The sequence below is a fragment of the Opisthocomus hoazin genome, chromosome 1, assembly GCF_030867145.1.
Source record: "Opisthocomus hoazin isolate bOpiHoa1 chromosome 1, bOpiHoa1.hap1, whole genome shotgun sequence".
NCBI classification, from domain to species: Eukaryota; Metazoa; Chordata; class Aves; order Opisthocomiformes; family Opisthocomidae; genus Opisthocomus; species Opisthocomus hoazin.
The window spans coordinates 62,979,692-63,003,207 of NC_134414.1; the positions used below are offsets into that span (position 1 = coordinate 62,979,692).

The window sequence follows — 23,516 nt, forward strand, 5'->3', positions numbered from 1 at the left end:
CCCAAACGTCCCTCGGCTGTCAATGGCGCCTGCTCTGCTGCCTTCAGCGGCAGCTGGGGCGCTGCCGGAGCTCCTGCCCCTCCAGCAGAGAGCCCGGGCCGGGTTTGTGCAGAGCTGGGCGGGAGGAACGCGGCGGATGCCCTTTCCATGCTGCCTCACCTCGCTTTCTCTGTTAGCCATGCCGTGCTGCAGCCAGCGCAGCTGCTTCGTGTAGGGCGCCGAGCTTCCCCAGCCTCTGCCCAGGGCATTCCCTCCTACTTCCCTCTGATTCGGTTTATGACCATAAAAATCTGGTTTATGACTATAGCTGTGCCCGCCGTACAGCAAACCTGCGGCCCTGCCGTGGGGAGGAACCGCTCCCTGCTCGGCTGCCAGCGGCACCCCCGGCACCCCGCAGGCCGCTGCCGCCTTCCTCTCGGGAGAGCTCGGAGTGGCACCAGCGCGCGGCTCCCGAGGTTTGGGGTCATCACTGCCTCTTTTATCTCAGGGTAACGTAACTTAAAACCCTCCTTCCTCAGGCACTGACGTTCCTAACAACCTAGCCATGCCCCCTCTTGCCCCCGTGCCCCTCTGCCCACCCGCCGCACGGGCAGAGCCGGCGGGGACCCGCCATTTCGCTTGTCTACCCTGGCGTGAAGGCAGCACCCGCGTGGGTGGTAGGGGAGCGCGACAGCACCGCGAGAGCAGCACCTCACCCCCTCAGCTCAGACCGCTGCTCTCATCAGCTTCCTCACCTGCAAGGAGAACACGGCAGCACCCTGGCGGGGGTTCTGCCGGGGAGAAGCGAGGAGCTGCTGAAGGTTCCCTCCTCCCCGCCACTGCCTCACGCGATGCTGCTGAAATCAAGGAGCGGCATGGCACGCACGCGTGGAGCCGGGACTGGACCACAAGCAATATTTATTCTGACTCTGGCAGGTTGAAAGCTCTGGTATTTATGCAGTGGTCCCACAAATCCCAGAGGTCATCTCCTTGGGTCGCATAAACCAACGCAGCTTTAAGATGCTGGAGTTTATGCCAATGTATGGCAGCTGAGACTCTGGCTGAAGGTTTGCAAGGCCGAGGAAAATACTGCAGCTGAGACTGTTCTCGCTCCTTAGTTTCCTTCACATGCTGTTAAACAGAAGTTTCTGCCTCCAATCAAATGGCTCCATGGAACAACACATAAGCACCAGAGACAATCCATTTCTTAGGCACTAGCTGAAATACAAAAATAAAGGAAATAATAATAAAAAACTGCAATATGAGAGTTGCAAATAGTCCATTTAACCAAAACACGCTGCTTTTTCTTTTCTCTGTAAACCGATCATGACCAGGTTTAAATCAAACTCTGTGGAGTTTGAGCCTGCTTTTACACACACATGCACACGCACACACACACACAGAGACACACAGACACACACAGACACAGACACACAGACACAGACACACAGACACACACAGACACAGACACACACAGACACAGACACAGACACACACGCAGACACACACACGGGAGAGAAGACACTTGCATGTATACACACACAGGTACTTAGACAATATAGGCGAATTGAATTATCACTTTTTAAAATAAAACACTTTTTTTTTTTTTCCAGCATGCTTTTAATAATTTGAAAAGTTTGCTTGTAAGAGTATTTTATTAAAAGCTAGTCCTGGCTGATTTGTACGGTTACGAGAACACTTCAGGGCCACAGTGACCAGTAACTTTTGCTGCTCGTATCTCCCCCTGCGTAAAGCGAAACAGCAGGTTATCTGACAGAAACGTTATTTTCTCTAAAACAGGCACGGGGCATGCCAGTGCACATACAGCCACAGCTAACAGACACAGGCACCCACCTCACCCTCAAACGAGCCAGCGCTCCAGCACACCACCCCCCGAGCAAAGCCCTGCGGGGAGCAGGGGGACACGCGTTGATCCCCCCCGGACACGGACACAGACACACGCACAGACAGAGGTGCCAGGCTGCATCGCCATGGTCCTCGCACAGGCAGTGAGCCCCAGTACGAACCGCAGCCATACCTGCACCGCAGGGGAGACACACAGGTACATCATCACCTGACATGGAGCACGCCTGCTTGCGGCTGATTTGGGGCTACCGCTGGCTTGGTCTCTCTCCCGCCCACGTTAAACTGCAGCTGCTTCTTCCTGTAAAGAATTATTTTGGAGATGCAAATTGTTATTTTCTGGGGTTTGTTCCAAACAACTTTTAAATTACTTCAGGGACACAAATTCCCTGCTGCATCCCATTGAGACTGCGCTGAAAAGCTGCACAGGATGATGTTTTTCAAACACCTGAATGACTCAGGGGCTCTCGAAGCACCTTCACGGGTGGTTTAGGCACCGAAGGCCAAGAGCCACAGGGCGGTAGTGCAGGAGACCCCTCCACACCAGGGCTGCGTGGAAAGAAACGGCCCTCACCCTGTGCTCTCCCAGCTCAAAGTTGCGTTGATTTACTGCCAGATCTCATCTGCCGCATGCTACACGATGTCTCTCTGGACCACCACTTCCCACGATTCCTCCCTGGATACTCACGTGGTCTCCAGGTTATCTGCCGCCTGCGTATAGTCTGAAGCCCTCCCAGCTGAAACTACCGAGAACAGCCCAATAAAATGTTTTTACCTTAAGGAAAGACTGAAGTAGAGCAGCGGATCGGCTGAGCAGCCTCCAGCAGGACTTGCCTCTGCTTTCAGCATCCTTGTGTCCCACCAGGGTGAGGAGTGCCAACGGGAAGCGTGGCTGGAGAGCACCATGCCCATGCGGCACCAGACCTCCGCAAGCCCGCTTAGTCCCACCGCTGCAGGGCTCCGGGCCCCAAAAACAGCAGATTCGGAGCGAGTGCAGGGGTCTGAGTACCGCGGTCGCGGGTCTTCGGACTCTGGGGGGATCTCCCACATGGCTTTCATGGGTCTCTGTGGCCTCTGTGTATTCACACCAGAGTCTTGGATCTTTATCCAAACACAGACATAAATGCAATTCTGGACTTTTTAAAGATCTTCTTTGCTTTGCATGGATGCAAATCAAGAATTGGATTTGTAAGCAATCGGTAGCTTTGATGCAAGAGTACACGTGATGACACAGCGATGTAAATTTTAGGAAGAAAACATAAATATAAGAAAGTTATACGGCGACAAGTATTATTAATTAGGCTTTTTTATTAAACAATTAGATTTTACCAACAGCTGCTTGGATGGATGTGGCTGTTGAGGTGAATTATGCCCCACGCCACGAAAAAGCTGAGCCATCACAATTTTTACCTAAATGATGATTCTTTTTCCAGTGTGGGCATGATCAATGGTGCAGCCATACCTAAACAGGCAGCAAGCCTTTGCAGATATGAGCTTCTCAGGGAAAAAACCCAAACTAACCACTACCTAGAGAATTAGATGGAGCAGTGCAAACTATGCTACTAATGACTATTTCAAGCTTAGCGAGTATTTATGTGCTATCTACACTAGCTGGCTCAGGTCTCTGTACTCTGCATTGCCGTCACTTTTGTGGTCACAGAACGGATACCTCTAAGCTGTATCTGATACGCACTGCTGCTGAACTTGCTAAAATCTAGTTTCTTATGTAGCAACAGTAAAGATAATAAATACTTATTGGATTAGCGAACAACCCAGCAATGAGTCACTTATTGGTGTATTACATCTGTTGGAACAGATGATGCTTATTAGATCTGAGGGTGACACAAAGCTGAGAAGGACCTGCAAGTACACTGGAAGACAAAATCAGAGTTCAAAATGTCTTGATAAATTGGGAAAAACCAGTATGAAAACCACAATGTAATTCAGTGAAGACAAGTCCGAGGTACTGCACACAGATAAGAATAATCAGCTTCACAAAATCAGGATGAGATGCAACTGGCTGAGCACAAGTTCTTCATGAAGGAGCTGGGTGGGAGAGGTTAATCACAGATCACAAGCTCAACACAAGTTAACTCTACCAGTTTTGTTCTAAAGAGAAGTTCCAGGTTATACCGGTAGGTACAAAGAGAAGCCTACCCTGCCAAGAAGGTGAGTGAGTCCTACCTACTCAGCTCTGGGAAGGCCTCAGCGGAGGTACTGTGTCCAGTCTGGGATGCTCTGCCTCAGGAAAAGGATGGTCTAGTCAGAAAAACTCCAGGGAAGATGCAAATCCAATCAGAGGTCCGAACAGTGCTGCCCATGGCACTTTTATCCTGGAGAAGACCAAGGGGAAAATCTGATTTTATTAAGGTTCCTAGAAGTCTGCTGAAAAGAGGACACGCGGCTTCACAACCCGAGTGAACTGGACAAGGCCTAACAGGGTTAAACTTGAACCTCAAACTAGCACAGTGCAGACAGCAACGCACGGGAATAGGTTGCTCAGGGCTGTCGTGGCACCTCCATCGGGTGAGGTCCTTAGGAAGCGGCTGTGCAGATGTCCATCAGGACTGACCTTGATGCACTCAGACTGCCCCACAGGAGAGCATGACCTATGTGATCTACCAAAATCCACTCACCAGACTATTTTTCCTGTGGCTCTAAAGAAATTCCAGTACATTTCAGTTGTAGCTGCTCATGGCAGTGATCTTGACATTTCTGAGTAAGACGCCTCAGTGTTGTCCCTCTGTAGGCATGGAAGTAACCCCCGTGATGGGTGATTTCAGAAACTGAGAGCCATACCAACCAATTAACGTGACAGGACGTGACACAGCCAAAGAATTCACAAATGCTGAACTTCTAATCAAAGCATTGGTGGGGTTTTTGTACCAAGAGGTAGAAAATACCAATCACATAAATGCAATCACAATTAAAAACGAGAATAGTGCAGATTTCCTTCCTACAGCTCCTCAAACTCCAGCAATAGCCCAGCAGGCAGTAGCTGAACAAAGAGGAGCAATGGTGTGCTGGAGCCCAAAGGCTCTGGGCTAACTGGATGAGAGACCACTGGGGGATGATACTGTGAGTAGCTATGGGGGGGGGGGGGGGGGGGTAGGAATTCGGTCATCTAGTTTCTTTGTCAGAGTTAACATACCATGAAAGCACAGCCTTGGGGAAGAGGAATTGTGAGGACACTACACTAAAAAAGAGAAGGAAGCCAAGAAGAAGCCACACGAGGAAGAGAAGTTTGCAGCAAGTGTAGAACCAAGAATTACGACACCATGAAAAAAAACAGCCGAGAGACACCCCCCCTTGCTGCACAGCTACATCAAACTCTTTCCTTAAGTAAATACAAAAAGTTATGTATTTTTTCCCCATTGCTGAGTAACTGCAAAAGAGATCTACATGTAAGAAAAACATTGACTTGGAAGATGACAGAAGAACCAGAAAGAAGAGAGAAACTAGCAGACACTGACTGCCTTGAGAAGACTGTCATGGAGCACTTCTGGAAGGGTCATCAGTCATCTACTATGCCCGCTACGGTCACCCCAAACCCATGGGGAAATCTTGTTAGAATCGGCCCCAGAAAAGCTATCCTGATAAAGTTCAACTCTGTGCAGTGGGACCAGATCTATATGAAAGCTCCTCAATAATTCTGGAAAAATTTAATTTTATGGATTTGTTTGATGTGTCCTGAGTTGCTCACAAATTATTTTGCAAGAATCGACCTGCAATTGTATCAGCCCTCACGGAAGTCCCAAGAGGAAATGCAAAGAGAGAGGCTGGAGCTAATTCTTTGTGCTATTTTCCTCAAGCAAATGAGCTGTGGTTCTTCCTTAAAGCAGCATATGCATATCTCGCGCTTGCAGGGTAGGCCTCCCACTGTAACACAGCTTTGCAGGTTTGCCTGAAAGCAGCAGTCACGGGGCTGCATTCACCTACAGCACTGAAGGCCTAAAGAAGGGTATGAGAGCTTCGTACACCTCACAAACTCAGTTCCTTTTTGGTTTTCCCTTGCACGAATCTTTTCTCCAGGCTCAGAATGATTACTGAGCTATTTTTACTCCTTCCACAGTCACTGTCACCAAAACTTCTGATTTTATCACAGATTTATGATACTGGGTCTTCTTAAAGCACCAGCTACTGGAATCAGGAGCATGCGGCTCCTGGCTTCTGTTAAAAACACCCAAACGTTCAATGTAGGAGGAAGCAGCAAAAAGAAGCAACAATGTCTAAAGACTAAAAGGCAAATCCAACAGTCGGTGTTGGGACGCAAACCCTCATGATTTTCAGGCCTTTAATGTTTATCTTTGAAGGCCAGCGGTTAGCAACTCCTATGTGGATAAAGATCATATATAAAACTCACAGTTCTGAAGCATTTAGTTAAAACTTCCTGCTCCACTAATTAGAGGTTGGGCTCAACAAGCTCCCAGAAGTGGGAACTCCAGAAGACCTTCAGGTAGAAAGAGACAGGTCACTCTACAGGTGAGACCTGCCTCCCCACACCCATATCTCCAACCTACCTCTGACCTGCATCGGCGCATTTGCCGAGGGAGGGAGCGTGGCCCGCACCTGAGCTGGGCACACACGTTCATCTCTTCGGGTACGGAGACAGGGTCAGTGTTTGCTGACAAACTGGCTGCTGAGTCTCTTTCAGGTGATCTCACATCCCCCAGCCAGTGGCCAGACCCCTTAAAACCACCTGCCTCTCTTCAGGGACCTTTCAGGGATCCGGATACTCCGCGGAGCAACCAGCCTCACTGCCTAGAACAGATGATGGAAATCCAAACATCCAGAACAAACGCGTGTATTTGGACATGCACCAAAACGACCAACATACTGAATTGAACTGATCTAAGTTATGAATTGATCACGCATGAGATGAAGATTAAATGCTGCCCTTTTTAACAAAATGCATATAGAAGAAATAAATATGTGAAAAGTGCATTGGAAATCTTATTTCAGTTTTCAGTGTAACCCACAGCAATTAAGGCACCTTACGATTTAATTCAGCTCTGAATATTTTTCTCAAAATAACTATGTAAAAAGAAAGTATTATTGAAACTGCAATATTAAATTTTTATTGAGGCCTATGAAATCTAATGCTTGTTGCTTATACTCTGGTTATTAAAAAGGAGGAGCTAAACTTCTTTCCTTTTAAGTCTGACTCAGAAAAAAAAAACGGCTGTGACTTGCGACAGCTATTGCAAGACTTTTGTACCTTAATAAAAACAGACTATCATTGTCTTCACTTTCTCTTAAGCCTTGTGATTGAATTGATTTATTTTTGAACATCATAAGGAGAAAGAAAGAGTCAAACGGAATAATAAATTGGCTGGTTTTAGTTTATTTTACTGTGTATTTCTTTATCCTGAAACTGACTTACCCTGTTTTGAACCTACATCTGAATGACAGATATTTAACTTTATTGGCAGATGAGCATTTCTTACAAAACTTAGATATGCAGTGGAAGGTTTTCATTAAAATTAATAACACCACCAAGGTTTCCTGTTTGCTTTTATGGGAAGCAAAGAAAACTTTGTTGTGAAATGCCATAATACAGCAGCAGAAGTCCACCAAAACTTCACTAAAAACAATAAAAATCAGGTCACAAGCTAAACTCTAATATTTTCACTTACATTTCCTGGTGCTTTGGGGAATTGTTCCATCAAATTTTCACTCTTAATAAAAAGAGGAGCCAGGAGCAATTATTCTTTTTGAATTTAACCACCATCTACAATTAAACACGACGGCCTTATTACATGACAGGGATGGTTATCCGACTGCATAGAGTAGTTAAAAAACCATCAGCCCTACCCCTCCATGAGTGATCCCCTTCCTTTGAACGGTTAATCTGCAATGTCAGGAAAGAACATTAATGAGATTATAACAACAGCAAGCTGCCCCGATTTGCAGAGCTACCAAACTGGTCATCCTCTGAAATAAACCCATGGGACTGGAGCCTTAATGCTCCTTTCTGGTTAGAAAACTAAATTATGTCTGAGAGAAGGCTTTGGTATGCCTGCTCCTATTGTCTCCATCTCTTTCAAACTGCAAAAAAAAACAAGAAAAACCCCAAACCCTGGGGACTGGAGCACACAATTGAAAGTGGCAGGTACAGCAACTTAATGAATATCTATTGGTGGAGCCATAGTAATTGTGTTCACACTTGTTGTCTTCTCTAGTTCTAAGGTAAAACACATTAATTGAATCTCGTTCTGCTGGAATGTAATGTAGTTTGTTTTCCTTCACAACACAAAACAGTCTCTTGGGAAGCAATAGGTGGGGGTTTAAACTGTTTCAAGCTGAGGACTAAGTTAACTCTGTTCCTCTTTCATGGCTGAGTCCCTAGCAGCTAGCAATTATAAAGCAATTTGCATTTCTAGTCTGGATTCGCTTTCTACAAATTTCGCGAGCTGAACTGGCCCAGCGTAGGGGCAGGCAGCACCAGCACGGGTGTACGAGGGAGCAAGGTGGTGTGGGCCTGGGCAGAGCAGGGGAGCTAACATGGCAAGCAGGCAGGGTCTGCCTACACCCCTATGGAGTCGCAGAAACTGCAAGAGACCATTTCAGATTTTGGTTCCCTGACGCTAAATATGCTTAAATGAAGGCTAGAAACAACTTAAACTGAGGAGAAAAGAGCTGCCCACACAACATTTCTGATCAGCTGGTTTAAGATCTCCCTGCTCAGCATGCTTGACTGCTGGGAATCCAAGAGCTAAAGTCTCAGTTTTGCCAAGATCTCCTAGCGCTCTTCTCAAAGCCAGGTACCAGAACTAAAACATGGGAATGCTGATCACCGTCGCTATACTCAGTGGATCAGCTGAGCTTCAGCCCCCGTGCACCCTAGTTTACCTGCTTAGGGTGCTAAGCCTGGGATGATACTTGGGCAACTCCCTGTGCTTAGAGAACCGCTAACCCCAGCCAACGCAGACACTGATGACTGCAGTTCATCACTGCAAATTTTGACTCTGATCTCACGATGAGGTCTATGGAGAGCTGCTATCTCATCTTTGCACAGAGCACCCCTAACTTCAGTAAGGCTTAACACAGCCACAAGCGTCATCTCACTTGGAGCTCACACTAGGCTTCAGCACTACAAAACAAAAGCACACCTACTATACCTTTAAAAACAAGCACTTAGATTTCCTTAGGAACAAAACGAAAAACACCAGCAAACCCAAACTGGCCTGCAAGCAGCGAAGTTAATGAAACCCTGCTTCTGTAACACGCTCCTCCAGTGCAGGAAGTTAAACCCCACTCCACGCCCGCCACCAGGCTGGAGACGGCGCTTGCTGTCACCCGTCGGGCTCTAGGGCGACGAGAGCTGCCACCCGACCACTGCCAGACAGGAGGGAGGAGGTCCAACCTCCTTTCCCTTTACCAGTGCACTCAGGTGGTTCCTGCTTTCCTCTAGAAAGCTGCTGGCTTCATGAACGAAGATGCCAAACACCTATAACTTTGTGGTCAGTAAAAAAAAGGGACAATATTACTGCCGGGATGAAAGGGAAATTAACAGTGCGATCACCTGAAAATGCCAAGGATAGGGTAAGAAAAGTCAGCCACTTCTCACTCCAGTTAGTTGCATTCTGAGTTTGATAACAACTTGATAGACAGTTCTAATAAGATAATTAGTTTAGCAAGAAATATTGAAGACTAAACATAATCTCTATCCTTAACACTTAACACTGGCTACACTTCCTAAAATACTGTAATGACACATGGTTAGGAGCAATCCATGTGATGACAGAACTGCATTGACAGCCTGAATGTAAAAATATGACAGTAAGCAAGGGCAGGAAATCACTGTTGTCATACTAACATGCACTTAAAAGAGCTCTTGACCATGGAAAACAAATATACACTAGAACAGTCTGTAAAGTAGACAGGCTTTATTTCACACGTTCTCTTATGCTTCAGTGTCAGAAGACCATCATCAGCTCTCAGAGGGAGGGCGCTATGGATTTCCCCATTTTTCATATCGCTCCACTTTACATCTTACCACTGATACTGTTTTTACTGAAGAATTAGCAAGCCCTGGCTTTGGAATGGAAACAGATGTTAGAGGCCTTGTTCCTCTTTCATACACATACCCTAACGTGTAGTGAGAGCCTACAACAGCTAGCAAAAAACTTATGAAACAATGTGTTGGTCTCTGCATAAGATAAAAATTCAATATTTATTGAGAAACTACAGCCTATCACGAGACAGTGTGGTTAGCCACAGGCTGCTGGAGTTTGAAATAAGACAGTTTGAAATAAGGACATAAAAAGACTTGAGAAGTGAGCAATAAAACTGAAGCCTCTAAATCCTAGGAAGCTGGCAAAAACCCAGCTAGCTGTACAGCACAGAGGGATTCGATGACTCCCGAGTCTCCTGGGAGAAGCTGCAAAGGAAGTCACGCTGGGAAAGCATGCTGTGGGCTATTTGCCTGGCAAGCCTTGCCCAGTTCAATCTTTTGTGGCAGGAAGTTTCTCTTCCACCGAAATTTGGTTGTTTTTTCTTCCCACCCCCCCTCCCCCCCAGGTAGAGAACAGCAAAAGTATAAGCAACGTGCATAAATAAAAGACTGGCAGCACCTAAACAGCCCCATGTTCTCCACCTCACTGTAAATAACTCCGCGTTACTGATACTGTATTTGTTTTCAGGGCTGAGCCTCCAGCACGTATCAGCTGAATTTTCAATGTTGTCGTTTTCCCCAGATGAATCAAAATCAGCCTAGGGTGAAGGCTAGAAAAACAGGGCAATGGCAAGGTGTTCAGCCTCACAAGTGAAGCGGATGAGGTCCTTGGGAAGAGTCATCCATTCAAGGCATCCAGCACCTCCTACGGTTGACCACCCTGCCTTTTCTTTTCCATCCCCCACGCTATATATACTGTCCCTCTATATTTTGGTTTTGCACATGTTTCTTTAGAACAAACAGTGGTGCACACATCACCCCACTAAGTGAAAAAATGTTTTGCTCAGCAATCTATGTGAGATGGAACACATGGTGTAAATCTTTCTAGTGGGAGTATTCCTGTTACCTCTTTCTGAACCGTTGCCTTCTCACTCTAATCATCGTCCTCATCACGAACCCGCAGTCAACAGCTTCTTTCTGAGAAGCACTGAACATCAGGAGATTGTTCCAGTCTCGGGCTGAGTAAGAAGGGAGGACCACATCTCCTCCCTTCAACACAGATCGTTTAAATCTATTTCGTATGATTGCACATCATCTTTCTGTTCTGAAGTGCAATACCTTTTAAAGCCTGTTAGGTATGTTAATCTTTCACTGTTCTTAACGGAACGCGAAACGCTCAGTCCTCTGACATAGCTCTTAGTTTTATATCTAGATTGTAAAAAGTTTAGATCCACGCTCTTCTATCGATGCTGTTCATTACTTTAAATGCCCACTCAGTTGATTCTACCCTGGCTTATTGGTTACTCATAACCCTCCTCCGCATTTGCTTTTCCTAGGTTAATCAGACAAATATTCCTAGTGTATTCTTGTAGCTAAGCTCTGTTCTTTTCCAGTAACCCTTCCGGGCGTATTTCTGTACCAGTTCGTCTTTCCTGGACATGGTTCATCAGAGCTGGACTCAGTAATGTCTCACCAGTCACCCAGAAGCTTGACTGTGTGCACAGCAGAGTCACATTTGTTTTTTCACAACCGCGTTAAACTGGCAGCTCCCTTTCATCATTGACTAATAAACCCAGGTATTTTCCCATTAGTCTGCTGGAGGGTTTCCGGATTTATACAACAAATATTTATTAATCCATACGTGTGGTATCTTGCATTTTGTGCTATGACAAGTTCTTGTAGGCTCATTTCTATTGAAGGTCTCAAGTCACCAACAGAAATTAAATTAATCACTGAAATGATTACTCATTTCTGACTAGACTGACCAGGCTTTGTAACATTTGAAAATGGATTCTGACAATCCTGTAAAAAAAATCTGTGCATCTCTTTGGTATTGAATGTACTTACATCACACAGATGTGTGGGGCTTTGGTTTTGCTTTGGTGGTTTTTGACCACCTGGGCATTGCGAGAAGCCAGCCACTAATCTTCTTTCTTCTGGACAGACCAAAGCCATGGGCTTCCTACTAAAATAAATTTGTTTTGAAGCTCTGTAGTTCAAAAAACCCAACAAACAACACACAGAGGAACTGCACGGGGCAAGATTGCCCCCGCACTGGATGGGGCAAGCATTTGACCAAAAGACTCAGAGAGAGGACAAACGGGTTCCAAAAGGCCAGAAACATATCTGCCACTCAAAAATTCCCACTTAGGTTCGGAAACATGAAAACAAGTCAACAAGGAAGCAGAACTGCACTTGCCTGGAGAGCAGGCTGACACCTTAGGCCTTACCTACGACAAAGATGTGACAATGCAGAGGGAAGAACAGCACCGTAAGAAATGAAGCCCCAGGAGCGAGCTCCTTTTCTGACGACTTTAGGAAAGTATCTGAACAGCAGACTAGTGGCTCTGTCTGAACCGTAAGCCTCTAATTGAAACAAAGACTTTTCTCCCTGTATCAAATAATTCCGACCAGTGATGTCAGAGAAAAAACACAAAGGGTTAATGAGCCTGTCTCCCTGCAGGACAAGGATGCAAATGCGAACATCTTTCCTGAGTGCCACTGGTTCCCTTGAGAAACTGTTTTATGTCTTCTCCTCAGTCATCTTCCTTTTCATTATTGTGTACATGGAACATTTTTCTCAGACTGCACCACCATCTTCCCGGCCCTTGGCCTCTATCAGGGTAAGGAGGCAGCAGCTCCTTAGTAACACACACGTAACGCTGCCTCTCGCAAGCGCACGCCTGCGTGACGATCACAGTGCGCTCCGAGGGATCGCTAGATTTTATGAATCCCGTGTACTTTTATATACACAAGTGGGATTATTCACGGCGTGCCCTCGCGCAGACACCTTCTGCCTCCGGAGAGCTGCCCAGTTTACAACAGCAAGCACCTCTTACGCCGCAGCCCCCTCCCCCAGCACACCGGGAAGCGGAACCGAGGAGCCCGCACAGGGGTTTCCTCTGGGGCGGATGGGAAAGGCCTCTCCCCCTCGCACGCTCCCGCCCACCTACCAGAACGGTGGGGCCGCCGCCTCACCTAACAGCCCTGCACACCCCACACACAGACACATTCCCCCTCCACGGGCTGCAGGTCGCTCCCGGGAGGGGCTCCCGGGGGGGGCTCCCCGCCACCAAGCCCCGGCACCGCCGCCGCCGCGGGCCCTTGACAGGCACTTCCGGCCGCGGGGCCGCCGAGCGCCCGCCTAACCCCGCTCGCCGCTCGCCCGCGCTCCCATTGGCTCATCCCGCCCGGCGCGTGACCGCTGCGCGGCCGCTGGTTGGCCCTCCGGGGAAGCGCGTGCGGCGGAGCCGTCCCGAGGAGCGGCGCTGGGGGGGCGGGGGCGGGCCGCTGTCTCCACGGCGACAGCGCCGGGCGAGGGACGGGAGGGGGGCGGGCAGCCGCGCCGCGAGCCGCCGAGCCGCCGCTTGCCGTCGGCGTCACGTGCGGCTGCCGCGCCCGCCGGTTGGCCGGCGCCCTCCGGCGAGGGGGCGCGGGGCGGTGCCACGTGACGGGGCGTCGCCCCCCCCCCCCCCCCTCCGCTCTTTCTCCCCCCCCGCCCTCGGCGCCCCCTCCGCGCGCCGGCCGGTTGGCTGTTGCCGTGGCGACAGGGGAAGGAGGGGGCGGGGCCGGCGCCCCACCTCAGCCGCGCCGCAGCCCGTGAGCGCGGCCCCGCCGCCGGCAGCGCCGCCCAGGAGCCGCCGCCGGGGGCCGGGAGCATCCGCCGGGCGGGCGGGAGCCGAGCGGGGGCGGCGGCCGGGCCGGGCCAGGCCGGGGCGGGTCGGGGCGGCCCATGGCGGGGGGGTGAGGAGGGGCCGTCGGCAGGTGCGGGTCGGGCGGTCCGCGCTGGCGGCGGCGGCGGCGGCGGCGGGAGGATGCGGGAGTACAAGGTGGTGGTGCTGGGCTCGGGCGGGGTGGGGAAGTCGGCTCTCACGGTGCAGTTCGTGACCGGCACCTTCATCGAGAAGTACGACCCCACCATCGAGGACTTCTACCGCAAGGAGATCGAGGTGGACGCCTCCCCCTCCGTCCTGGAGATCCTGGACACGGCGGGCACCGAGCAGTTCGCCTCCATGCGGGACCTCTACATCAAGAACGGCCAGGGCTTCATCCTCGTCTACAGCCTGGTCAACCAGCAGAGCTTCCAGGACATCCGACCCATGCGCGACCAGATCATCCGCGTCAAGAGGTGACTTGCCCGGCGGCCCGCTCCTCCGCCGGCTCCGCGCCCGACGCCCACCTGCGGCCCGGCCCGCCGGGGCCTGCGGGCTGCCCGTTCCCCGGCCCCCACCCCGCGTCCGCTCCTCCCCTGCTCTCCGGCCCGGGGGCTGCCCGCGCCCCGCTCGGCCGCCTCCCTGCCTCCCCGGGCCGCCGGTGCCTCGCCCGCAGCCCCCCCTCCGCCCCGGGCTCCCTGCGGGCGGGTGGCGGAGCGGGCTCGGGGGGGGGGGGGGGGGGGTGTGTGTCTCCGGCGGGTCCCGCCGCTCGCCCCCCCCCCCCCCCGCCCCGTTCGCCTTTAGGACGCGGCGAGCCCGGCCTGAAGCCCGGCAGAGGGGCCGCCGCGGGCAAGCGGTGCCCCGAACGCCGTGCCGGGTCAGCCCTGGGCTGCGCCCCGCCGGCGCTGGTTTGCGAGGGGAGCGCCGGGGTGTTTTCGTGCAGCGCGCTGCCTGCGAAGGCAGGCAGAGATCTGCCTGTTCGGATACCTGCAGAGGTGTTGCCGTCAACTTCCCGCTCCGCTTGGAAGCGCGGAACGCAAAGCCCCTTGTTGGTAAAGAGATGACGGCTCGCCAGCGTTAGGCCTGACGTATGGCGGCGTTTCGCTCAAATTTCCCACGGTCGCGTTGCCAGCCGCTCTGTTCCGAGTGAGCCCACAGTGGTGAAACGCTGGTGCGTACTGCCAGTTTGTCTTTATACCCACCACGCTCTTTAGATACCTGTCAATCAGTCAGGCGTCAGAAATGCAGCCGGTCGCACTGAAGTGAGGGCAGATGCACCATTTGAAATCGTAGCAACTGTTTGAACCATAGCGTGGATGGGAAAATGCCGCTGGCCAGACGATCGCAGACTGAGGTCTGTCACTGCCCGTGCAGAGGGGTGGTAGTTGTGTTGCAGAGCTGGCTGTAGCTTTGGCTTGGACATCTGAAAGGGAAACCCTTGTAAATAACTTGGCTGGACCACAGCTGCTGGGTTTGCATCTCTGAACACCGAGTGGAGCATAAAAGGTGATAGTGGCTAATCGTACGGTCGGGTATGATCTGTTCACAGAAACTGCCTTTCCAGACCAAGGCCTGGGGAAGATGTGTTTTGAAATTGGGGAGGAGGGTGAGCAGGGGAAAGGGGAGGGAGGAGACAAAGCGCTGATATTCTTGGAGACTTGCAACTTTCTCGTAGTAGGTGTTTCTTAATGTGCGTCCTGACTCTTTCACTGGGGATTTCTAAAGACCAAAGTGATGAAGTTCTTTTGAATTTATTATGGAAAATGCATTTTCCATATCCTTCAATTCTCATCGTTCCCGCATACCTTATAAAAGAACATGTTTTCTTTAAGTAGTTAGGGTAGACTTTATTCATTAATGAATGCTTTTCGTTTTCCTGTGTTTAATAAGCGATATAAATTCAGTTAGTCTCTGAATGCCTAGCTGTGGCTTTTGCAGCTTGCATTGTGCCGTGCGATGGAGTGTCCACATTCAGCTGACAAGCTGTAGGTAGGTGAAGCAGAATAGGAAGCAACTCGTACTTCCATAGTTACGTTGACTCAGCACTGCTCAGAGTGCGTCTAAACGCTGCTCTTATTTTTCTTCTGCCATCTCTTTTACTGCAAGACTTCAACTTTTGGCTTTTGGTTAGGTACTTTGCAAAAGACATACAAGCGAAGTTTTAATCCTAAATTTCACTTATGCCAAGTAATCTAAAAGCAGCTGAAATCCTGAAAATTTTAACTGAGTTGTATTTGAAAGGGGTGTGTTGTTGACTTGCAATATTAAAAAGATGTAGTTTCAGCAAGCATACCAGATCTCACCTTGTCAACTTACCTCCTCTTATATTTGTGGGTTTTGTTGTTGTTTTTCTGTTTTGGAACTTAAGTTCGCAGGCAGTGTAAGACCTAATGTGCTGTTGACTTAAGCTTGCATCCATTTTACCAGTTAAACTGGAAGAATCATGTTTACCGGTATAATATGTATTTGTACAAGGACTTCTAAATTGTAATTTACGGTTGCATAAATGCATTTAATCCATGTTGAGAGACAAATAATCATAGTCTTGTTTACTTGGGGATTTTGGATGAGATGGACCTGAAAATGACAACTATATACTTACACTGATACAAAACCATGATCTAAAAATCTCTGAACTTTCATTGTACCTGAAAACCAATTGACCAGGTCTCTAAATGGTAGGTATCTCTGCATTTTACAGGTTGTCCTTGCTATCTTTTTTTTCATTTATTTAATAATCCCTGTGTTATTACGTAATTAGAGAGTAATTCTAATTACTCATCCAAAAAGTAGAAAAGCCAGGTGAAATTCCCTCTTCAGGTTGAGATGCACGCTTGAGTCTTCTGCTTCCCTGGTCTAACCACCACATACCAGGCCAAACTAAGCTGGGGGAGTCCTTCACGCCACCTAAAGAAGTTGAGTTACTTCATAGGAACGAATGACACGTTCGTGAATGAGAGAGAGGAAACAAGTGGACCTTTACTTAACGCTGAAGCTAGTGGTTAGAAGAGGTTGAGCTCACTCTTGCCAGTACAGTTTCTTTTCTCATTAAGTGGCTGTTTAATATTAAACAGTGCATAAATAGACTTAGAAACAAGACTGAAATCCAGGTCTCCCAGTTTTCAGAGAAGTCTCCTGATGGCAATACTACAAAGTCGAGCTTCCTCTTGTGCTGTGTAGTGTGGGTGCCTTGCAATCCCTTTCAGGCATGGCGCACAGCTTTAACGAGAGTGGAGGGTGCCTCCGCAGCTTTTAACCAGGCAATTAAAGTTCTTTCCGGGGAAATGGTTTAAATTTAAACCACATTCTTCTTTGCAAAGTAAATAAAACATTTTTGTCTAGATCTGTCTAAGGAGGAGTCAGGGTGCTTTACTGTCGGTTCTGAGTGGGCGGGTGCACCCCTAGCAGTTGTGCCCAGGCACAGGGTGGGGAAAAGGAGCAGGTTTCAGAAGCCTCGCTGTACTCTGGGCCAGCGTCTCCTGCTGGGCAGCATGCGTTGGACAAAGGATCTTGGTGATACGAAATCACAGCTGCCGTTCTTCCTCCAGATGCTGCGTCTTACGATAGTTTCTACCCAAGGAGCGACTTGGCTGTAGCTTGTGTTGTACGAAGCAATCGCTTCTGCGATCGGCTCTTCTTGCAGTGCCTGCAAGTAGCCCTGCTTATCTGGAACGTGTGCTTTAGTATCAGTACGTGGGGGGCAGGAGACCAATGAAAGGGGATGTGACCTCGGTGAGCGAAGCTGTGGATGCCTTGTTTTGCTGGATAAAGAGTGTAATCAGAAGGCAGGAGGGAGAGGGATTGTTTCCTAACGTAGGGTGGTGGGTTCTGCAGAATGAGGCCGAAGGTTAGGGTTGGTCTCTGGGTTTAGGAACTCAAGAGTGCCTCCATGCTTGTTTGAAGCTGTTATCACTGATGATGATGGCAAAGTCAACAGTTTGGGAGCTCCTAGTCACTGCACAATTGACTGCTTATCTGAAATGCATTGTTCCAACCTCATGATCTTAGCGTTTTAGGCACCTAATACTGGTTTCTGGATTCCACTTATGCCTAGTCTGTCCATTAAGCCTAGTTTCTTCTGGTTCTTGCAAGTGGTGAGGGTTTGTCCTGTTAGGAGGATGGAGTGTACATAAGCATAATATTTCTTACGTGGTAGATTTGAAGGATACTCCTTACTTTCTGTATACAAGAAAGATAAAGGGATTCAAGTGCTGCTTCACTGCCTCCTGGTAAGATATTACACAAAAGATGTTATTCGTGCGTTTGTAGGTGCTGCAACTCTGGGACCTTCTTTCCCTCCAAAATGGATTTGCAAGCTTGGCAGCAAAGAACAGTCTGTTGTTTATGCTGCAGACAGAACTCACTCTAGTTTCAGAATGAACTGGTTTTTTGAAAAACCTTTTATTTCTGAGAGCAAAGCAAAGCTGGATGAGTGGGCCCATGCCAGCAGAGGTCTGCAGTGAAGTAAGAACAGAAGCTGTCAAATGAAACAGATTGGAAGTGGTACACTCCAGTTAGAGATCAAAGTTGTAGGAATAGGCAGTGAGTATGAAGATTGAGAAATGTAATTTGTTTTGTGGAAAAATGAGTTGGGTAATGTCTAACACTGTTGTGTTTGTCTTTTGAGTGATTAGAAAGCTTTCTGAAGAGAATCTGCTGATATTTACAGTATACTGAATTTTAATTTTGCATATGACTTTCTCAGTATTTTTCTCCCATGAAGGTACGTTTAAACCTCATTGGGTATGTATTCTAGGTGCTTATGTAGTCTTCAGTAATTTCTCAATCTGTCCTACAGGCTTTGATATATGAATTTTTAGTAGAACCCCGTGAAATAGAAAAGTATTATTTTTATTCAAGCAGAAAACTAAAGCACAAAAATGAAACAGAACTCAGATAACTCAGAGTTCTTCACTCGCAATAGTTTCTCCAGGTGTCTGACCAGTGCTTTAAAGACAGGACTGTTGTGTTCATGTTTTGGAGAATCTAACAGATTCTACTTAACGCATTTCTCAAAAATACTATTTTATTTCAAGTAATGAAAAAAAAATAAAGCCCTTCATTAATCTATTGCTTTTTCTCTAGGAAGCAAAGACCAGGAAATTTACTAATTGTCTGAAAATAGAGACTAAATAATATAGCTATATTGCTATGAAATGTCACAGAAATGTGTCTCTGAGTTGAGAATGTTCTTTGTGGTGGTGTTTATCACGTGAATGAAAGTCTGCCTCCCAGTCCAGGGATTCTGTGTGGTATTTTAAACCATAGAAGAGAGGTAATTATTGAAATTTATTAATTGTGAAAAGCGGCATCTTGAGTCAATGTTAATTGATGTATTTAGTGACTTAATGGTGATGAAGTTTGAAAAATTATACTTGAAATCACAAATTGCTCAAACGTTTAGTTTGAAAATGTTGATTTAGAAGTACCATGAAAACTTAAGTATGGTTTTTATTCAAATATTGTTTAGCACATTGGGGTCCAGATCCTCATTAAAACTAGATAATATGATCATACAAATGACTTTCAGTACATATAGAGTTTTGAGGAGATTAAATAGTTTAGTTAGTTCTTTGGCTCTTCACTGTAATAAGTGGTCTTTAAGCAAAGTTGAGTTTACCAGTTTTCTGAAATACGTAGAATTTATCATCTTTTTATTTTAAGAAAACATTGTTCTAATTTTGAGAACCATTTAGAGAATTCTTTGTAAACACTGCTGTGACACATTCAACAACAAACACAGCTCCAGCCTTCCAGGAAGAAATACCTAAGCGTTCAGTAGAAGTGAAACTTGAGAAAATACTATTCCTTCTGAGGTACGGTATGTAAAAGACAAATGTCTGGGGACTTTCATAGGTGCTAGCTGTGTAGAGATGGCAGAAATAAGAACAGACTGAAATCCTGCAGAGTTTTGTGTTTTGTTTTTTTAGCAGGACTTCTTTTTCTTGCAATAATATCTATATAGTGGATTGATTAGTGTACTCACCTTTAAGTGAAAAAGGCAGGGCAGGTAATAAGCATGGCCCCATTCTCTATAGGATGCCTGGCCAAGCCACTCTTGTGCATCCATCAGTTGAAATATAGCACTTTATTGCAAGAACAGATTAATGGGTTCTTAAATCCTATCAAACACTTGTACATATTTCTGAGAAAATGTAGGAACCTGGATGGAATTCTGACACGGTGCAGACGTCGGCCATTGTGTTAAAATATTTAAACACAATAGAAGAGCTATACTGGCCTCTCTCTCTTTTTTTTTTTTTTTTTTTAATGGACACCTATGGATAGCTGTTTCTCAGATGAGAACCGTATCAAGTTAGAAGAAGAAAATGCAAAAATATTAAGCATCTGTAGAGATATAAAGAAGTGGTAAACACAAGTAGTCGTAGCAGATTGACCCTGTATATAATATCAGAGCCTTCAGCTGTATGGCCATCTCCTGTGTCCTATTGGGGAACTGATATGTAGACTGTCCCCTAGAAAGTGTAGTAGAAAGAGTACAAGTTTGCAGGATACAGGACATGCTGTAACATTTATTTAGTTTTAAACTCAGATTTTTAGTTTCTCTTTGTGCTCTTGTGCTTTTAAAATAAATTTACAATGCTTCTTTCTGGCTCTAGGGTTTAGTGTGGTTTTTTTAGTGAATCTACCTTTGTTTTAATTTGAAATTAATGAACTAATTCTGTCAGACAAAATTATAGGTTTCTTGATTTAACTAGGGAAGTCATATGGAGACAATCTAAAAAATGTCTCTGACAATGTGCAATTTTAAGCTATAGAAGATTATTTTAAAGTTTCTTGTCTTGGTCTTAAACTCAGATATTGCAAGGTGCTCATGCATCTTCAGAACGTGTTACCTTTAATGTTTTCCTTTAGAAGCTTTTGAATTAAATTCCATACTTGCAGAGTTCTCCTGACTCTCTTTCTTTTCCCTTACTCTCACTTTCTTGATATATTCATGTTACTTTATGGGGAAACCGTGAAAATCAGACAACGTTTATAACCAGAGTTTTCTGATGGGTTTTTTTGGCTGCTCTCCCCCCAGCTAATTGTATAGGTATTCCTTTCCAAGATTAATTTCTTTTTCTTTGTAAGGTAAAGTGACATGCTAGTTTCCGTATGTGGGCACTGAAAATAAATCTTTTTATCCCCTCCTGCTTTTTAGGTGTTCTTTGGACTTGTATTGAAAAAGCCAGGTAGGCAAGCTCCTTTTGTATGCATGTTTAGTTTAGAATGTGCTAGTTTAGAGTATAGCATATCTTTTTTTATGATGCCTGTATCACTTAGCATAATCTTCTCTTTTCAGGTCTTAATTGCTGCTGTAGCTCATGTCGTTGTAGAGGTGTGTGAATGAATATAGATAGCTACAATTGTCAAATAGAATAGTCGGTGGCAAGACTTCTTAAATTTGCTTTCAGTTGTGCAGTGTTGCTTGATTGTGTCTGTGTTGTAAAAATGCTATTTAGTGTGTTAAAGACCAAATATAACAGCGACTTTAACGGTTTTCATAGTTTAGTACAATAATATAGCATTAATGCTTGGGGTTGAATGTTTTCTATGTTGCTATTCATTAAACTGTTTTGACACAGATTTTTGCAATGAATATTTGGAAAATTTTATAAAAAAATCATTGCTCATTAGAATTTCTGTTTTGCCTTTGAATTTCTGTTTTGCCTAGAGGACAATAATTCTTTAAATACTGTTTTTTATAGCTAACACAGTTGGCAGTAACTTGCATCTTTTCTTTCAAAATAACCATGATTCTCTACTCTTCAGCTGGATAGTATGTGGATAGAAACAAATTTTGTTGTTTGGCCATGCACAAAACATTCTGGGTAATGGTATGTTTAGTTAAAACTCTTATGTTAACAGGCATACTTTTTGGACTGAAATTTCAAAAACAGACATGCTTTGGCGATTGAAAGTGGTGGGTTTTGGTTTTTTTTAGATGAATAAAATTTGAAATGTCTGAGTGGGTTGCTCTCCCAAAAATTATTAAATCCATTCCTTTTCTAGATTTCCCCTTAATAATTCGGTGTCAGATTTTTATTTTTTGCACCTAAGAACAAACCTGGGGTTACTGGTTATTTCATTTTTGAAAGTTTGCAAGTGTTGCTCAAACATATGTTTTTTGTGATAACATTTTGAGAGAGAAAAGAGAAGCAATTGGGACTGCAGTGCTAAGTTATCCTGGCACGTAGTGACTTGTACAAGGATTTATGTGAACTATGGCTATCTTCTTCTTCATATTCTCTTATTTATTAGCTTCCTGCTGGTCCATCAGGGGTTTTTTTTGGTTTTTTGGGTGTGTGCGTTTTTTTGTGGGTTTTTTTTCTTCTTTTTTCCCCCAGAGGTTTCCGATACAGGACTAGTTTTTGCTGCACTAAGGCAAACAGTATAGTCTAGGTACAGTTTACAGTGATGAGTGCAACTCAGACACCGTCTTTATCAATGGGTTGCATTTTACCAGCTGTGTTGTCTTAATTCCTAGTCTAGACAAGAGAATTAAAGGTGTGATATGAGCATGTTATCCTTTCTCAACATTAATGTCATGGGGTTAGCTCAATTAGTTGGTGCTGTACTCCTTAAAAACGCAATGGTTGGAGTATTTTAGTTGTTGTCTTGATTAGGCCTAGACTAGGTGAAAGATCAAGTGGAGGACAAAAGGAGTAAGTGTTTTCAGAATTGATCAGCTTGTTTTGAAACACTTGCATCATGTAGATAGAGATTTAACGTCTCTTAAAATAGTGTTATTATCTTCTGCAGAAAGTCAGGGTAATGAGGCAGACATTAAAGCATTTTAAAATATTAGAATGTAGTAGCTTAGGGTAGTGGTCTGGGTTAAAATAATGGTTTGGAATGGTTTGTTGACTTTCTGTTATTGTTCTGGTTAACAGGTAGCCACCTTAACTAAAAGGTTAATAGTGTTTGAGGTTCCCATGTGAATATCAACTCAGCTACAATTTAATTTGAACTGGAAATGAATTGGATAAGGGCGCTGAACTTGAAGTGCTCTGAATGTTGTGCAGAAGAGCTTTAGTCCTGAATTTCTGATTAATTGCAAGAAAAGATGCTTTCAAGAAATAACCACGTGGATCGCGTTGGGGCTATATGTGCGCTTGCTGTGACGAGCAAGTTTTGGTAGTAGAATGCTTGTACTGCTTGCCCTCTTACTCCTAATATATTTTACAGTATAGAGGATAAGCCAGGACTGATCAACCTACTTTATCTGAGTAGATCTGGTCGCAGTTTCCCACATTGCTGTAAATTCTTTCTAACTGCTATACAAAATCTTACTTGAAATGTTTTACAAATGTGCAAATAATTGGAATGCTTTTTTTTCTGAAAAAGCCATGAACTTTGTAAGACTTATATAGAAATGCATAAATGAAGTCTTTACTCAAAAACTGCTTTGCTTTTGAAATTTTGTTACCATGTTTGGTTTCATTTTTAAATTTTAGAAGCTCATTGTTTTTGTCAGAACAAAACAATGAATATTTCATATTTGGGTTTTATGCTGTTTTCCCCAAAAGTTATAAGTGGGGAAAGTCTGGGTGTTTTTCTTCATCCATCTCTGTATATAATTGCACTTGGCCAGGATGCAGAATCCTGGATGTGTGTAATTTTTTAAGTACATGACAGCAGTCCTTATTTGTGTACTGCTATTTGTACACTGTTTTTAAGAAGGTATGTTTTCACTCTGGATTACTTTCTACTGTCAAAAGTACCTGATGTTGCAAAGGGTTCTCCTAGTAGTAATCTATTTTCAGATTGAAAATTTGCCCCTCTTCTGCTGTAATAACTCTGCTGAAAACCAGTCAAACAGTGGTGGTTTGTGGTTTTGTGGTTTAGGTGGGTTTTTTTAACTTTAGGAATTCAATTACTTATTTTTAAAAATAATTTCA

At 45.7% G+C, this 23,516-nt stretch overlaps 1 protein-coding gene and 1 long non-coding RNA gene across 5 annotated transcripts in view; one reads left to right on the forward strand and one right to left on the reverse strand.

Annotated features, from left to right (window-relative positions):
* Window positions 1-528: 528 nt before the first annotated feature.
* LOC142361680 (uncharacterized) lies at window positions 529-13,089 on the reverse strand. Of its 4 annotated transcripts, none has more exons than XR_012764331.1 (5): window positions 12,913-13,089; window positions 4,031-4,175; window positions 2,618-3,045; window positions 2,018-2,143; window positions 529-1,197 (listed from the first exon to the last, which is right to left on the reverse strand). It is a non-coding gene; the product is annotated as an uncharacterized LOC142361680 (long non-coding RNA). The 4 variants fall into 4 exon arrangements; XR_012764329.1 differs by having other exon boundaries at window positions 4,000-4,175; XR_012764324.1 differs by having other exon boundaries at window positions 531-1,197; window positions 4,027-4,175.
* A 640-nt stretch (window positions 13,090-13,729) lies between these two features.
* The window catches only part of RAP2A (RAP2A, member of RAS oncogene family), a 32,189-nt gene continuing 22,402 nt past the window's right edge, over window positions 13,730-23,516 (forward strand). The window contains exon 1 of the mRNA XM_075424006.1: window positions 13,730-14,087. Within this exon, the coding sequence (XP_075280121.1) occupies window positions 13,774-14,087 (314 nt within the window). The 5' untranslated portion in view covers window positions 13,730-13,773. The remainder of the gene's footprint in view (window positions 14,088-23,516) is intronic.